General features: G+C 36.0%; 1 protein-coding gene across 1 annotated transcript; it reads left to right on the forward strand.

Annotated features, from left to right (window-relative positions):
- The first annotated feature begins 9,036 nt into the window (after positions 1-9,036).
- LOC127673087 (olfactory receptor 14J1-like) lies at positions 9,037-10,008 on the forward strand. The gene has a single exon (XM_052168643.1). The coding sequence runs from the start codon at positions 9,037-9,039 to the stop codon at positions 10,006-10,008; it is 972 nt and encodes a 323-aa protein (XP_052024603.1).
- Positions 10,009-17,186: the final 7,178 nt, after the last annotated feature.

The raw sequence follows: 17,186 nt of genomic DNA on the forward strand, positions 1-17,186 counted from the left end.
AGAGACAACAAACTAAGAGATACTGCTACTATGTCCTAGATTAGAGGAGTGATGAATTAGATTTCTTCTAAGACTCTGTCTCAGTGTTTCTCTTAGTTATGTCCTTCTCAAGAGAGTTTTCTTTTGGTTTTTCGAGACAGGGTTTCTCTGTGTAGCCCTGGCTGTCCTGGAACTCACTCTGTAGACCAGGCTGGCCTCAAACTCAGAAATCCGCCTGCCTCTGCCTCCCAGAGTGCTGGGATTACAGGCGTGCGCCACCACTGCCCGGCTCTCAAGAGTGTTTTATCAAATGAAAGATAATTGACCAGTAAGGATATGCATGGGCTCCCTTGTTCCTCTAATTCCAATATTATTTCAGATCATTTCTTAAGGATGTACAGGAATTAAGAGTGAAAAAAGAGTTAGTTTTGACAAGACCCAATACCAATTTAAAGTTAATTTTAATAAATACATTTTAAACTGCCATTAGTTAAACTGATTTTGTCTGTGTGATACTAGATCCCTTATTGCTGTACATAATTCCCTCTAGGCTACCAAGTTACCTGTTATTCTTACATAGCTACAAGGTTTTCTTGCTCATAAAAAGTACAGTAACTATGTCCATAACTTATTCAGTCCCTACCAAAATTCACGTTTCCTATATATTCCTTTCCTAATCCAAGTGAACCAATTTATAGTTTTACTATATTTTCCATTTTTACTAATAATGCAACAAGAATATTTTTTCAAATAAAAATAGGTAAAATTATAACTCATGTTAATGTTCTTATAGTGTACATTTATCTATATGTCTCACAACATAAATGCTTTGTTCCCAAGAATAATTTGTATGTGTGCATATGATTATAAAAATAGGGACACGTGATTATACCTCACTAATGAAGTAGATCCCAAGGATCCTCTTTTCCATTACTGAAAATGCTCAAGTTAAATCTTACCCTATCTGATACAAAAAGAGACTCCAGCAAGATCCTTACAGTCAAAAGCACATCTGTGATGAGTCCTGTGTGCTGAGCACAAGTCTGTGAGTGCATTAGCTGAAGTGTTGATAAGCTAATGATGTTGCTCACTTGGGTTAATAACCTGCTTTTTTCCCAAAGACTCATTATTTACAAAGTTAAAATATAAAGGACCCTTTATCTTGAGTGTTCAAAAGAATCAAAGTACACAATTTAATGATACGGGGATTGAGTAGTGGTGGAACAATAGATTTTTAGATTGTTCTATTGACTATATGCAATATTTAGTTTACTTTTTATTTTGAATATTTAACATTATTTTAAACATGATTTAATGATCATCTGGGCCTACAAATGCATTTATCCATGTATGTAAGTAATTCTTTGGCTTTTATGCCTCATCCTCTCTCCTACATGAATTCAATTCTTGGCTGCATCTTCCTGAGTACTGTTTTACCCACTATATTCCTTGAATACAGGATATCATCTATGAAGTATATTACCATTGATAAATTTTAAAAATTTAAGTGTTTTATTTTCTCACAGAAATAATTTTAAAAGTTCCAACAAGAAAGAAAACAATGACACAAAATAAAGATAAATAACATTGTAGGTTTATCTGTGTGTGCCTCTTTGATTCTTGTCATCTTTGCATATCATTAGATTGTACTGTTGTGGAAGGGTAAGCCCACTGAACTCTAATAAGAAACTATTTGTCATTTCATGGAAGGAAAATATGTAATACTAATTGACTGACTAACTTCCAGAGAATCAGCCATAATCGAACATTAATAATTTCCACATTTCAATCTTTTCTCGGTTTTCAACTCACGTTTTTTTTTTGTATCAGTTTTTTTTTCTCACCACAGTTAATGATTCCTCTGGCCACTTAATTGTTTATGTACTTGAATGCTATCTTCTCCCAACCCCCAACCAACCAGTCAGTAATTAGTTCTGATTGTATCTTCACTGGCATTCTGGCACTTTAGATAAACATTTTCTCAGATTGGTGCACTGGATAAACAATCCCTAGCAACTTTCTATTTTGAATGCAGTATAGATTTCTTTAATTTGCATTTTGTCATCTTAATTGTAATGAGATTTGTATACATTAAAAATAAATGGCAAAAAAACAAAAAAATTAAAAAAAATTTAAAAAAATAAATGGCATTCATGTCAAGTGTACACATACTGAGCATTAAAGTCAACCATTTAAATAAGCAGCTTCAATCAAGACACTCACAGAACCAAACTGGTATTCACATGTATCTAGCAATCTTTTCTGTCCCAGCCTTCTAACCCCAGGGACCACCAAACGTCTTTTATCATTACACAGTTGTTTCCCTTTCTGGATTTATACCATTCACTCTTCAGCAGGAAATGTTGCTGAGTGTGCTGTTCTGAGGCTGAACTACATAGTTCACTTCTTTCTATCTGAATTGTGTTCCATTACATAGACATAGGACACTTACTTTGCAGTAGTATGATTTGTTATGTCTTTTACTAGGGGAATATCTTGTTCTTTATGTTGTTGGCTGGTAAACAACTACATTGACTACAATATGGGATCATTCTAAATAAAGTTTTTATGAATGTTAATACAGCATTCTAAGGTCATGTTTTTGGTTTTTTATTGTTTTGATTAAATGTGTACGATGAAATATTTTACATGTATTTGGTGTATTGTTCCCCCCCCCACACATGCTCTCTCATCTGACTCTTACACTTGCTATTCTTCTTTCTCCTCTCTTCTCTACAGATCCCTTTCCTACATTTCCACATAATGTTACTTTTTCCTTTGTAGCTTTCTGGTTTTGACCAGAATGTGTGGCCAGAGATTTGGAACTACCCATAGAATAGTGGTGAGTTCACCATTTGGTTCACAACTGAAGGCAATGGCCATTCATTCCCTAGAATTCATCAGTGTGAAATAGTTGAACAAGGAGGAACAGGGGACCTGTGAGCCTCTACCCAGTACATGAGTGTATGTTGGCAGGCTCAGTTTTATTTAAGCCCAATTCAGTTTTGTATTTGCAGTAGACTGTAAGAGATGTGGAAGCTCATGAATCATTTCTACCTCCATAGTGACTAGCTTAAGCTTATGTAGGTATTGTGGAGTCAATTATGCCCCTTTGAATTTATTAGTACAATGGTTCTGAAGACACTATTTTTCTGGTTCTCCAAGGCTCTTACAGTTTTTCCATACCGTCTTCAGTGATGGTCCCTGAGTCATAGAGTTCAATGAAATAACAACATGGATGGCTCAGTCTTTGTACTTTGACAAGTTGTGAGTTTATATGTTAACTACTATCTACTGCATATAGAAACATCCCACATAAGGCCTGACTTCATAGTTTAATATCTCAACTTGACACATATGATTTCTGTTGTCACTATAAATCCCAGAAACACAAAGCAACCCGGGGAGGAAATGCTTTATTTCATCTTATAGTCCACAATCCATAATTGAGGGAAATTAGTGAAGGAGCTTAAGGCAGGAACCTGGAAGCAGAAACTGAGTCATGAGGAAGCGATGCTTACTGGCTTGCTTTCCAGGAGTTTTTCATCTGTCTGTCTTTCTTTCTGTCTCTCTCTCTCGCTCTCTCTTCCTTTCTTTCATTGAATATCGTCTTAATTTACATTGCCAATGGTAAAATCTTTCCCAATATCCCCCCTCCCCTTTCAGCTTGCTTTCTTATACAACCCAAAAACACTTGTCCAGGAGTGGCTCCACCCACAGAGGACTGTGCAATTCCACATCAATCATTAATCAAGAACATGCATCCACAGATTTGCTTACAGGCCAACAAAAGTGAAGCATTTTCTCAATTGCGTTTTCCTCTTTACAGATGATCATAGCTTGTCTTAAACTGACAAAATTTAACCAGCACAGCACTCAGGAGAAAGAAATATCTATTACCTTTTTTCAGAGTTCATCTACAGTGATGTCTAAAATTATACAATACACCACAAGTGAATGGTAGATTCTTTCCATTATTGTGTTTACAGAGTCCTCTCTGATCATGGAACAACATGGAATGAAAATGAGAATGCTCAGTAGAATCTTGTTTTATTTAACTTTTATAATTATTCTAGAGTCTCAGAAGTTGCAAATTAATACAGATCTGTACCATGCCTCCTTTATCTATCTTACATTACTCCAATGTAATATCAAATCATAGATTTATAGTCTTTTCTTACACGTATGAAGCAATATAGCTGCTACCTCAGTTGAGACGTAACTATTTTATCACCACACGGATTTCTATGGTCTTACCCTTTACATAGTTACATTCACCTTCCTTCCCTACCACATTCCAGTCCTTAACAATCAAAGGTATTTTCCCTATCTTCAAAACATCGTTATTTCAGGAGTTGTACAAAAATACATAGAATCATACATCATGTGAACTTCTGATGTTGACTTTTTGACACTTATCACTGTTCTCATCCATATACATAAACCTTTCCCTTTCTGTTCTTGAGTGGTATGCTATAATACAGATGCACTAAATATACTTAACATTTCACCCATTAAATAATATTTAGATTGTTTCCAGATTGAGGATGTTAAAAACAAGCAGAACTGAATATTTGTGCACTACTGACTTTCATTTTCACGGCCCAAATATATATGGATGCAATCTTTTAATTAAACAACAGTTGCGTGTTTGTGTTTGGTTTTTAAACAAAAATTACATAAGGTCTCTATGAGTCCTGCCTGGAAATAGATGTTTCACGTCTACCTACATTCGACTAGATGTAAATAAGGTGAATGCCCAACCATGTTGAAAGGTGGATTGGGACATGTACTCTGTTAATACAAAGAAGAGAGATAAGGGTTGATGAGTATACAGCAGTATTTGTTTTTATACTGAAAGTCATTTACTCACTTTCATAAAACTTGTTTTTTACTATAATTAACTATTAACAAGTTTATATTGATAGCCTCTGTAGTATGAAATATTTTATGCACCTACCCCTTTAAATGATCCTATGCTTTACAGTGTCAGTTGGCTATTGGACTTCTGGGACGGGAGGATATAAAAAGACAACAGAGACTGTGAGAAAGAGAGAGAGTAGTAGAACTGAGGAGTAAGCAGGAGGATGGTTCAGGAGTCAGAAGAATAGTGTCAGAGAAAACAGTTGATGCAGGAAGAAAGAAGATTGAGTAGGGTAGAGAAGAAAAGTGATTGAGCAGAGTGAAAATAGAAGCAGTTGTACATGAGTTGGGCTAGCAGACTGAGAAGAGAAGACAGATGGTGACAACTGAACCAGGGGAGTCTGAGCTGAGCCAGAGAAAATATTGACAGGAGAAAGATTAAACAAACAAATAAAAAGCAAAGCAAAACAAAACAAAAAGAAACCCACAAAGTAGTCAAAAGAAAGATAAAAGGAACATAAGACTGCATACATAAAGTTACAAGCCTGAATAAAGATTTGGTTGGAAGCAATGGAGAAATTATTTTAAGGTAATGTTTTCTGAACTAATGTTACTTTCTCTTACATGCCTATATTAACTATCCGGCATTGCTCTGCGGTGTATGTGTTGCAGTAGGACACTGCAATGTTGCACACTTTATCTTTTTGGGGTTAAGAGTACAGTCTGGACTGGAAAAAAAAGATTAAATGAAAAAATTTTAAAAATGGAAAAAAAAGGAGTATAGAATTAGTTGTAATATATGGTGGTTTTTGTTTGTTTTTTTTAATTTGCATTTTTTATTTGATATATTTTTTATTTACATTTCAAATGATTTCCCCTTTCCTGTCTCCTCACTCCCCGAAAGTCCCATAAGTCCTCTTCCCTCACCTTGGTCCCCCATCCACCCCTTCCCACTTCCCTGTTCTGGCATTGCCCTATACTGCTACACTGAGTCTTTCCAGAACCAGGGGCTACTCCTCTGTTCTTCTTGGACATCATTTGATATGTGGATTATGACTTGGGTAATCCAAGTTTCTAGGCTAATATCCACTTATCAGTGAGTGCATACCATAATTGATCTTTTGAGACTGGGTTACCTCACTTAGTATGATGTTCTCCAGCTCCATCCATTTGTCTAAGGATTTCATGGTGTGTCTGTTGTTGTTGTTTTGTTTTTTGGATTTGTTTTTTTCGAGACAGAGTTTCTCTGCATAGCCCTGGCTGTCCTGGAACTCATTCTGTAGACCAGGCTGGCCTCGAACTCAGAAATCCTCCTGCCTCTGCCTCCCAGAGTGCTAGGATTACAGGCATGCGCCACCACCACCCAGCTGTAATATTTGTTTAAATTCAAACTCTTTTACACCGAAATATATGAATTTCCATGGTTCATTTATTAGGTAAGAAGCAAATGTTCAAAACCAGTTCCCAGTGCCCGGAAATAAGATGACACTTTAACCAAAAGTGGATTTCTATGTGATGCTCTTACCAGCAGCAACTCTAAGGAGTGTGGTTAAGTATACAGCCTTTTGGGTGTCATGTGACCTTATAAACCAAAATTGCTAAGTGTTGAGGCTCTGCTCTCTAGGTTGAAACTTTCTTCCCAGTAGATTCTCAGATCTGCTACTTTAGGAACCACTGAGCTGGCAATAAAACCCTAGTCTCACCAAATCCCCTGCACCATTTCAATGGATCCAAATGCCAAGTGACAAAGTGGTAGAGAAAATGAGGCACACTGTCATTCAGTTGGTTTTTATGTTAGCTCCACCCCTCAAAGAAAAAACAATAAAAAAACAAACCTGTCTTCAACAGCACATTTTAAAACTCTATGGTTGTAGAAAAGTAATTTAATCACAGGTGGTAATCAGTTTAGATAGATGCCTACACACCAAGAAATCCTAAGGCGAGTTTTCCAATATAAAAGGATGAATGCAGGGAAGTTATTCTATAAATCCTTGCAGTACATTAAACTGCAGAATTTAAATGAAGGTTGAAATAGCAAAGTTATAATTCAATCAAGGAAGAAAGGAAGCTCACCTTACTGAAAATGAGTAAATTAATAAAAACCACATATCTGATCCATGTAAAAGTTTTAAAATATTATGCAAGAGAACCATAAATAAGAAAGGTTGATATGTAATGTGCTCGTATAACTCAGGAATCAGGAAAACTATTTTTAAAATGCTATCTGTGGGAAGCAGTAGAGATAAAGCTTTCAGTGTTACATGTTCTATAAAAACTGTGTTTTCCCCAAAGTCACTCATGACTCTTCTTGATAGTTATATTTTTGGGTGAAAGAAAAATTGATGTCAATCTAAAAGGCCACTGTTTAAATTTTGTATCTCATTACTGTTATAAAAAACATCTGAGATATAAGTTCTTCCTGTAAAGTGGATCTTAAAATATTTAGCTTAACAAAAATGAAACTAAATGTGTAGAGCAAATAAAAATTTTAGTTTTACTGAAAATTACCAGAATTTCTGTCTTATAAAACTCAGTGCTGAATGTAATTAACTGTTTAGATTCTCAGTCTCTTGTCAACTCCTTGTACAGTTTGACAAAATGAAAACAAAAATAATGAACAATACTTCTGTTAATATTTTACCAGTTACAACAGAGCATAAATGAGAAATATAGAAAATGTTTGAGGCAACTTTACAGTGTTTAGTTTTTCTGACTTTATATTGTATCATTTGTGGCTTCGATGAAAACCATTTAATCTGATGGTACCCAAGATAGATTAAAGTTCTGATCCCTTTTTATGGATTAAAGCCAAGAGCTTTTCCAGTGGGGCAGCTAAGTATATTTTAAAACTTTTAATTTACTGATGCTTTATTACAATCTTAAAACAGGCCTCTATCAGGGAAAACTGTAGAAATGGAATACTCAGAGGTTGAGTTTATTCTACAAAAGGAATGTGAGAAAGGCAGCCTGAGTCTGCACTATTTCAGGAAAGGCAGGCACTAGATGGCTATTCCTCTGAGTTTAAAACAAGGAGGAACTGTTTTAATCTCAAGATTCAGAGTTCTCACAAAAACCAGTGTTACAAGATGATTTACTCAGGCACAAGCATGCACATGTACCCCATACACATGCACACATACAATTCAAAAGCAGGGGATTTTTTTTATTGTTTTTTGTTTTTGTTTTGTTTTGTTTTGTTTTTAGATACCAACTATACTCCAGGCCATCAAGTTAGATACCAAATTGGAAAATGACACATATTTTCCTTTGCAAAAGTAAGCTCCATAAAAAGTCCATTTAAAAGTAGAAATAAGGTTAAAGTGCTTGCTGAGAAAGTTCAAGGCTCTGGGCTTGCTACACTTAAAAAACAGAAAAACAGTAGGATGCCTCATTTGATTAGGCTCTTAGTACCACTGCATGTAGTTTCTATGGTAATGAGCACATTGTTTGCTAGGAAGGAAGTGTCTATCACCTGTGCACAGCTAGACCATCTGTTACAATACAGAGGTATACAAAATATAATTCAGAAGTACATAAAATGTAAGTACAGAAAACTTTAACCAGGCAGGGTGGTGGTGGCTCACACCTGTAATCCCAGCACTCTGGGAGGCAGAGGCAGGCGGATTTCTGAGTTCGAGGCTAGCCTGGTCTACAGAGCGAGTTCCAGGACAGCCAGGGTTATACAAAGAAACTCTGTCTCAAAAAACAACAACAACAACAACAAAAAAAAAAAAAACAAAAAAAAAAAACAAAAAAAAAGAAAAAAGAAAAAGAATAGAAAACTTTAACCAATATCTCAAAATGGTATTTCTACTGTGACTTAAAAGTCATAGGTTTCCCTAGTGGAAAATGAAAAGATTTTAGAGAAAGCAAAACAATATGGTGAGTTGTGACACTTTTATTCACCTCTAACTACTGCTTAAGTATCAAAAAGTCTAAACTTCATCACAGAAGAACTGTTTTATCCTGCAGATTCTCACCATTAAAGGAATATTTATCAAGTCTGAAAACTTGATAAACTGCAATTCCTTAAACATTAGCTGGAATAGAGAAAATAGAACATTTATGTATAATTTCTGTTATATATATTTATATGTATATATATTTATTTATATATTAAACACACACACACATATATATTGCATTTCAAAAACATTTTTATTTTCTAGCTGTTACCACAAATTGATTCTCAAAATGGCTACAAGAAACATAACCACAATGAGTGGATTTCTCCTCATGGGGTTCTCTGACAACCATGAGCTGCAGATCTTACAGGCTTTGCTCTTCTTGGTGACATACCTCTTCGGCTCAGCAGGTAACTTCATAATTATCACCATCGCAACACTGGCCCCACAGCTCCAGTCTCCGATGTATTACTTTCTGAAGCACCTTTCCATTCTGGACTTCTCATCCCTTTCTGTCACAGTTCCCCAGTATGTTGAGAGTTCCCTAGCACAAAGTGGCTACATTTCATATGGCCAGTGCATGCTGCAAGTTTTTTTCTTCACAGCTTTGGCCTGGAGTGAGACAGCCATTCTCACAGTGATGTCTTATGACCGCTATGTGGCTATCTGCCTCCCCCTGCACTATGAGGTCATCATGAGTCCCAGAAAGTGCACTTGGGCTGTGGCAGCTGTGTGGCTAAGTGGAGGCATCTCTGGAACTTTATACATAGCAAGTACTCTGTCTATCAGATTCTGTGGTGACAAAATAATTCATCAGTTCTTCTGTGATATCCCCCAGTTGCTCAAGATCTCCTGCTCTAATGATTACTTCAGAGTGCTGGGAGTGTCTACTTTCATTTCTGTAATGGCCTTCGTCTGCTTCATGGGGATTGCTTTCTCCTATGGCCAGATATTCTCCACAGTTCTCAGGATGCCCTCTGCTGAAGGCCGATCTAAGGTCTTCTCCACCTGCCTGCCCCACCTCTTCGTTGTGTCATTTTTTCTCTCAACAGGGACTTGTGCCTATCTAAAGCCAACCCCAGACTCACCAACTGCTTTAGACCTCATGCTCTCTATCTTTTACACAGTACTACCCCCAACCCTCAACCCTGTCATCTATAGTCTGAGAAATGAGTCCTTGAAGGGAGCTATAAAGAAGTTACTGTTAAGCGAAGAATTCATTGGGGAAAATTATTTTTGTTCTGTTGTTAGTGTCTGTTAACACTGAACACAAAGAATGCTTTTATTATAATGAATATGTTACATATGTAATGTTAAAATAATGATATTTTCTAGAAAATATATATTATAAATCTATTGCATAGCAAGTTTTGATGTTATTCTTTGAACCTATTTCATTATACTTATAGATTTTTCAAGTTAGTGAAAAATATATGACTATAATCTAGTAATACAAACCCAATTCTTCCTAACTCTTCTAGTCCATTACCACACTGGTACATATATAAACTTACTAATAATCCTAACATGTTTATGGAAATATCATAATAATAATAAGCACAAAGGATAAATAGGTCCTGGTTACTCAGTTCACCAAATGGATCGTAATTTTAATATTTATCACTTATTTCAAAGATTCATATTACTATCTTTCCATGTACAAATTTTAAGGAATAGGATGAAGTATGCCATTTCTATGCATCTCTATATAAAGTAATTAATATAGTTCTCCTGGGTGCCAAGTGTTTAATGTAATTAATATACAAATAAGCCTCAGTTCTTTAACTTGTATTATTTACTATTAATTTTCATTTACTAGTAACTCATTTTTATAATGTAATCCAAGTAGTCAGGAGGCAGAAGCAGGAAGACCTTTGTGGTGTTTTTAGGCAAGCTTAGTCTGTATAGCAATGATGATAACTGCTAAAAAGTCCTAAAAACTTTCTTGCTCATTCTGAGAGTTAAAAGTCTCTGTCTTAGGCAATTAACACCTTAGCCTAACAGAGAGGGATTGGGTAATGCAGCTTTTGTTCTATCATCTTCACAGAAATGGTTGGGCCCTAACTTTCAGCCTGCGCGTTGATGTCCCGAGGGGGGAAAAAAAACAGACACTTTGAAAAGTGAATTTACCACTTATTTCTAGGTAGTAAAAAAGTTCCCTATGAAAGCTCTCTAAGAGAAAGGGAAAAGCACAATGAATCATGATGATGATGATGATGATGATGATGATGATGATCTCTTATCTTTGTCTTCAACACTTATATATCTTTCAGAATACATGATCGCATGGTAAAAAGTTCATCACAAGTTTACATATAAATTAAAATTATAAATTGAATAAGGAGTTTACAACACAGAATGTTTACATGCATATCCATTAGGAATAAACATTCACCATCAGTCAGAGATCTACAGGTTCATGGAGAGTAAATCCCATAACTAAGTTTTTACTGAAGTTTTGTATAGATAAACCCAGTCAATATTTTATCTTCTGCCCTAGCACCTATAATAAATGACAGTTCCCTTTAATGAATGTGATGGAAATGGCATATGAATCATACACATCCACACATATGTATGTATGTGGATATCTCAGAGACAGAGAGACAGAGAGACAGACAGACAGACAGAGACAGAGTCAAAGACAGAAATAAAGGAAAGTAGGATATCTAATAAATAGAGTTTGAGCCATCCTAAGGTAGTTTAGAGATTTGTAGAAAAGAAATCTCTGTGTAGTTAAAAAAAATGGCCAAAGATACCAGAAGCTGAAGATATAAATGTTTTTTAATCTCAGTAGGAAAGTATCAAAACATCTTGAGATAATATGGTAAAGTTAAGAGAGTTGTGGATGAGATTATAAAATTTATGTGTAATTCAAAATGAATGGCACAGACCATGCAGCAGTGACCATTGTTATGCTCTGGTAGAGCAGAGCAGACCAGACAAAGAAATTGAGTGTAAACACCACATATCTAACTATAGTTTTTTTTTTAACGTAGAAAGATGCAAAATAGATAAGACTTTCCTTAAACCACAAGAATCCTAGCAATTTAAAATAGAAAAATTGTGAAAGTCCTCCCACATTTAATAATTACAAGTAGAGAAATACACTTAAGTAAGCTAATGCTGACTTATCTATCACCTTTTTTCTCAGTTGTCCACCTTGGAGAACTTGTAGCTCTGCTTTTACCCAGTATAAACATTCTTCCTATCTTGTGGAAGGAAGGCTTACTTGACTGGAAATAAAGTTATTGTCTCTGTAACTGAATATGTTAGTTTGGTCTTTTGACATGGAGGGTGAACATACACAAAGAAGTCTATAATTAATATGTTAATGATAAGAAACCAAAAAAATATACAAATGCAATAAAAGTACTTAAAGAAAACTTCAGCAAACACTGTCACTGAAGATAGATATAGATAATTATGAAAAATTTAGAGTATTAAATGTAAATTAGCCATTTAAATATGGCAGGGTGGTTAGAGTAGAAGAATAAAAAAAGGTGATTTTGTAACATTGTTAAATAAACAGACAACTGTCATGTTTTAATTATAAAATTGTATGAACAAAGAGAAACAATTACATGTACTATTGTAGTGTCTAATTCATATCATATTCTCATATCACATATCTCTTTCTCAAAATATCACATTACTCAGGACTGAATGTTGCTGTTTTGTTTGAAAACAATTTACAATTCTGAGTCTCTGCACCTGAATTAGGAAACTGACTTTTATGCTGGAAGTTGTAAAATGACGTCATATGAATAAATGTAACTATACTTATAAATAAGTGGTGTATCTTTTAAAGTGTACAGATGCATTTTTAAGACTGGGTAATATGATACCAGGGGACCACACCCACAAAGTGCCCAGTAGATGTGGGATCAATTCAGCTCTACCATAACCCCATTGTCCCATGGGTCTGCACATCCAACTGTACCCATGGCAGATCAGTGTGCTTAATCCCAGACCCCACAGCCTGCCTGTCTATCAGAAGGTCTGCTCTATCCAGGGACATAGAACCCCATCATCCTCTGGTCTGCACCTTCATCTGCAGCCATGTCTTAGCAGATTTCCTGCTCCCAGACCCCACTCCCTGAATGTTTCCCAGGAGGACTGCTCTAACCAGGGACAAAGGAGGCCTACTCTAGTGAAAACAGCCATCTTACCAAAAGCAATATACAGATTCAATGCAATTTCCATCAAAATTCCAACACAATTCTTTACAGGTCTTGAAAGAACAATTCTCAAGTAATTATGGAAAAAACAAAAACCGAAGATAAGTAAACATAATCCTGAACAATAAAAGAACATCTGGAAGTATCATTATCCCTGATTTCAAGCTGTAGATTAGGGCAATAGTAATGAAAACTGCATGGATTTGGCATAGAAACTAAAAATTGATCAATGGAATTTAATCAAAGATCCAGAAATAAACCTACATATAGAAGTTATGATCTGGTTTGTCTCTCATCCCCAAGCTCCCATAGATAAGATTCAAACTCAAAACATATTTATAAATATCTTAGTCATATAGCTAACCTTTACACTGACTTCAATCATAACTTAAATATCCCATTTATTTTAACCTACATTCTGCCACATGGCAGGTATTCTGTGCCCAGGTACCATATGTCCATCTCCTTACACCTTCCAATCTCTTTGGCTCTCTCTGAGAATTCTTTCTGCCTCCTGGATGTCCCACCTTCCATTTCCTGCCTAAGCCATAGGCAATAGGCTTTTTATTTAAGAGATGGTGCATCCATACAATACACAAGGTATTCTCTTTACACCCACATACCTACTGACACATTATTTTTGAGAAAGAAGACAAAACAATATACTAGAGAAGGAAGACCATCCTCAAAAATTGATGCTGGTCTAACTGGATGTCTGCATGTAGAATGCAAATAAAACCATATTTATCAACCTGCACAAAACTCGAATCTGTTTGGATCAAAGACCTCAAGACAAACTTAGTAGTTTTATTCACTATATCCAGAAGTAGAAAACAAACTAGATGTCTCTCAGCTCAAGGATGGATGTATATACATTGTTCATTTACACAATGGAATACCATTCAATTATTTAAAAAACAAAGGTATCATGAATTTTGCAGGCAAATGAATGGAAGAAGGAAATATAATCCTGAATGAGGTAACTGAGACCCGAAAGAAAGTCATGTATGTTCTGTATTCACTTATACATGGATATTAGTCATAAAACCATTAGTCATAGTCAGGTTAACCACACTATGATCAAAAGACACCCCCCCCAAAAGAACCCAAATAAAAAGGAAGGCCCAAGGGAGCATGGTTGACTTTTTCTCAGAAGGGGAAATAAAATAGATATTGGAGGTGGAGTGGGGGAACTGGGCAGGGAAGCAGGATGGGGTGGGTATCAGATGTAGAGAAAGCAGTGGAGAGAGATGAAAATCAGCAGTGAGTAGGGGCAATCAGGAGGATGTGCCTGACACCTAGAATCAGGGAAGCGCCTGTGAGCCTACTGAGGTAAGTCTAGCTGAGGCTCCTAAAGATGAGAGATATGGATGAGTGGCCAATTCATGTAGACAAGTTGGACTTCCAATAGGGAGATAAGGACTGCAACCCACCCACAGAACCTTTAGCCCAATCCATATAGTACTTTTTATCCAATAAATAAAAGTCTTTCACAGATTAATAACAACACGAATTAAATAAATATAGAAGTAAATAAATGATCATTGGGAACCTGATGCCTGAGTATTAAGATCTTGGTTATGGGGCTAGGTAAGATGCTTCTAAGACCTTCCCCATTCTCTGTTACTAGAGACCCAATATTCCAGGTTGTCCCTAGTGAGCAGCTTCCTCTCCCCCTTCCATGCCTTCTGTAGATACCACACATCATTCCCATCTGCTCCTCTCTTCCAGACTCATCTGTGTCTGAGTCCTCAACTATAGGCATATATTGCCTTTTCAACCAACAGGCCATGCCTGACAGGAGACTAAATAGGCTGTCAAAAGACCTACCACATTATCTGTTATCCCCAACCCAATTCTCAGTTTCTTTTAACACTGGAAAAGAATACAAGAGAAAGGAAGCTTCCTTGGCCCCTTTCCATGCCTATTGTAGATACCACAAAACATCCTCACCTGCTTTTCTCTTCCTTCCTCATCTGTGTCTAAAACAAGTGCTATGGGCAGACATACTTACTAAGCACATGTCCTGACTGCCAGAAGACTACCAAGAAGACCTACCACACTATTTGTTACCCCACACCCAATGTTCATGGATTGTGCTAGCACAGGGCATCAGAAGCAGCTCCACATCTCTACCTATCTATAACTCCTTTTCATTGCTAAAGATGATCTTTTGCTGGACTCCTACACCAGCAAACATTCCTTCTTAAACACAAAAAAGGCAACACTCAGCCAATAAGACTCTGAAAATCCAGAGAGTAAAAAATCCAGAAAGTAAATCTCCATCAAAAAAAGACAATGCCCAGAAATCAGCACCTAGACATATACTCACCTCAAACACAGATGTCTATACACCAGCATAGAAACATAAGAGCCAAGAAAATATGTCACCAACATAGCCAAGCTATCCTACCACAGCAGGACCTGAATATTCCAACACAGATAAAAAAAAAAAGAAAAGGATCTTAAAAACAAATATATAAAGATGCTTCCTAAATAGGAATTGAATAATTCCCTTACAAACAAATGCAGGAAAATGAAATAAAACAATGAGAGAAAAACCAAAGAAAACAAGAAAACCAAAGAAACACATGACATTGTTCAAGGTCTAAAAGTGGAAATAGAAACAATAAAGACAACAGAAACTAACAGAGTCTTAGAAATGAAAATTTTAGGACTGCAACAAAGATCTACAGAAACATGGTTCAACCACGGAATAGAGATGGAAGAATCTCAGTAATTGAGGTCACAATAGAAGAAATAGATACATCAGTCAAAGAAAATGTTAAATCTCAAAAATTCCTGGCACAAAACATCCAGGAACTCTGGGTCAAAAACTATAAATAAGAGGAATAGAGGAAAGAGGAAAATCTCAGGTCAAATATGTAGAAACTCTTTTCAATAAGTTCAAGGGAAAATTTCCTCACCTAAATAAGAAGATCCCTATAAAAATACAAAATACTAGATGGGTTAGTCCAGAAAAGAAAGTCCCATTGCCACATAATAATCAAAATATTAACATTGAGAACTAAGAAAGAATATAAAAAACTGAAATGGGAAAAACAAACAAATAAACAAGCCATGTAACATATAAATGCAGAACTATTAGAATTATACCTGTCTTCTCAATACTCTAAAAGGCAGAAGGGCTTGGACACATGTGCTGCAGACCCTAAGAAACTACAGGTAACAGCTGAGATTATCACACCCAGAAATGTTTCAGTCACCATAAAAGGAGAAAAGAAGATATTCCATGATAAAGTCAGATTTAAACAATATCTGTCTATAAATAGCCCTATACAGAAAGGGCTATATAGTGCTATAAAGAAAAACTCTAACCCAAGCAGGTTAACTACACACATGAAACATAGGAAATAAGTAACCTCACATTATCAGCAAAACCAAAAGAAAGCAAACATACATATGAACCCACCTGTGGATTCTCAAAGAGAGGGTGGAGTGAGGACCTAGGGGCAAAAAGACATGAGAAATGGAGACAATGATCAAGTCAAGGCAAGTATGATACGAGCTTCAAGTCTCTGAAGAAAGAAACTGAAGAAGATATCAGAAGATGGAAATATATTTTATGCTTATCGATTAGTAGGATTAACATAGTAAAATGGCCATCTTACTGTCAGATGTGACATAGGTGCCAATGAGCCTGCATGACAGTTTTGGCTGCAGGATCAAGGTCAACATGATATATACATCTCTGGCTGTCCAGTGTACAGATGATGTTGCTCTTTCATGTATGACTGAAATTTTTATTTTGCCTTTTTATATGTCATATTAGTCTTCAAATATAACTTTGGTAAAAATTTCTGGGAAAGGGGTTGAGGTCATTACTAGAGAAGGAAATGGCTTTGGTGTCTATAAGAACAAACTCCTCTGGCCCTGCTATACAAACAGTCAACCCAGGCATAATGGGGCAAGGGATTCTGGATGTAAAGGATGAATGCCTTAATTGTTCTCTGGGAAATTTTAAGCAACTCATGATGATTAAGTTGTATCAGGAAATATTTGAAGTAGGAAATGTTTTTGAGAAATGTGAAACTTTAGTAGTTAAGAGAATTGACTAAAGGAAAGGTAACACTGGGTCTGGGTCACTAAGGACATGGATATCCACAGAAAATACAAGTGATAAGATGGAGGAAAAAAGAGCTGGGTCTACTGGACTAGTGAGCAGTGGTGAGAGACCACAGGAGGGGAGAGCTCTGTTAATAGACAATTCAGACAAGAAATATTATTGTGGAAAACT

The sequence above is a fragment of the Apodemus sylvaticus genome, chromosome 22, assembly GCF_947179515.1.
Source record: "Apodemus sylvaticus chromosome 22, mApoSyl1.1, whole genome shotgun sequence".
Taxonomy (NCBI): Eukaryota; Metazoa; Chordata; class Mammalia; order Rodentia; family Muridae; genus Apodemus; species Apodemus sylvaticus.

Bases quoted from the DNA above. Each gene is read 5' to 3' on its own strand.
- LOC127673087 (XM_052168643.1), top strand. From the start codon at position 9,037: ATGGCTACAAGAAACATAACCACAATGAGTGGATTTCTCCTCATGGGG.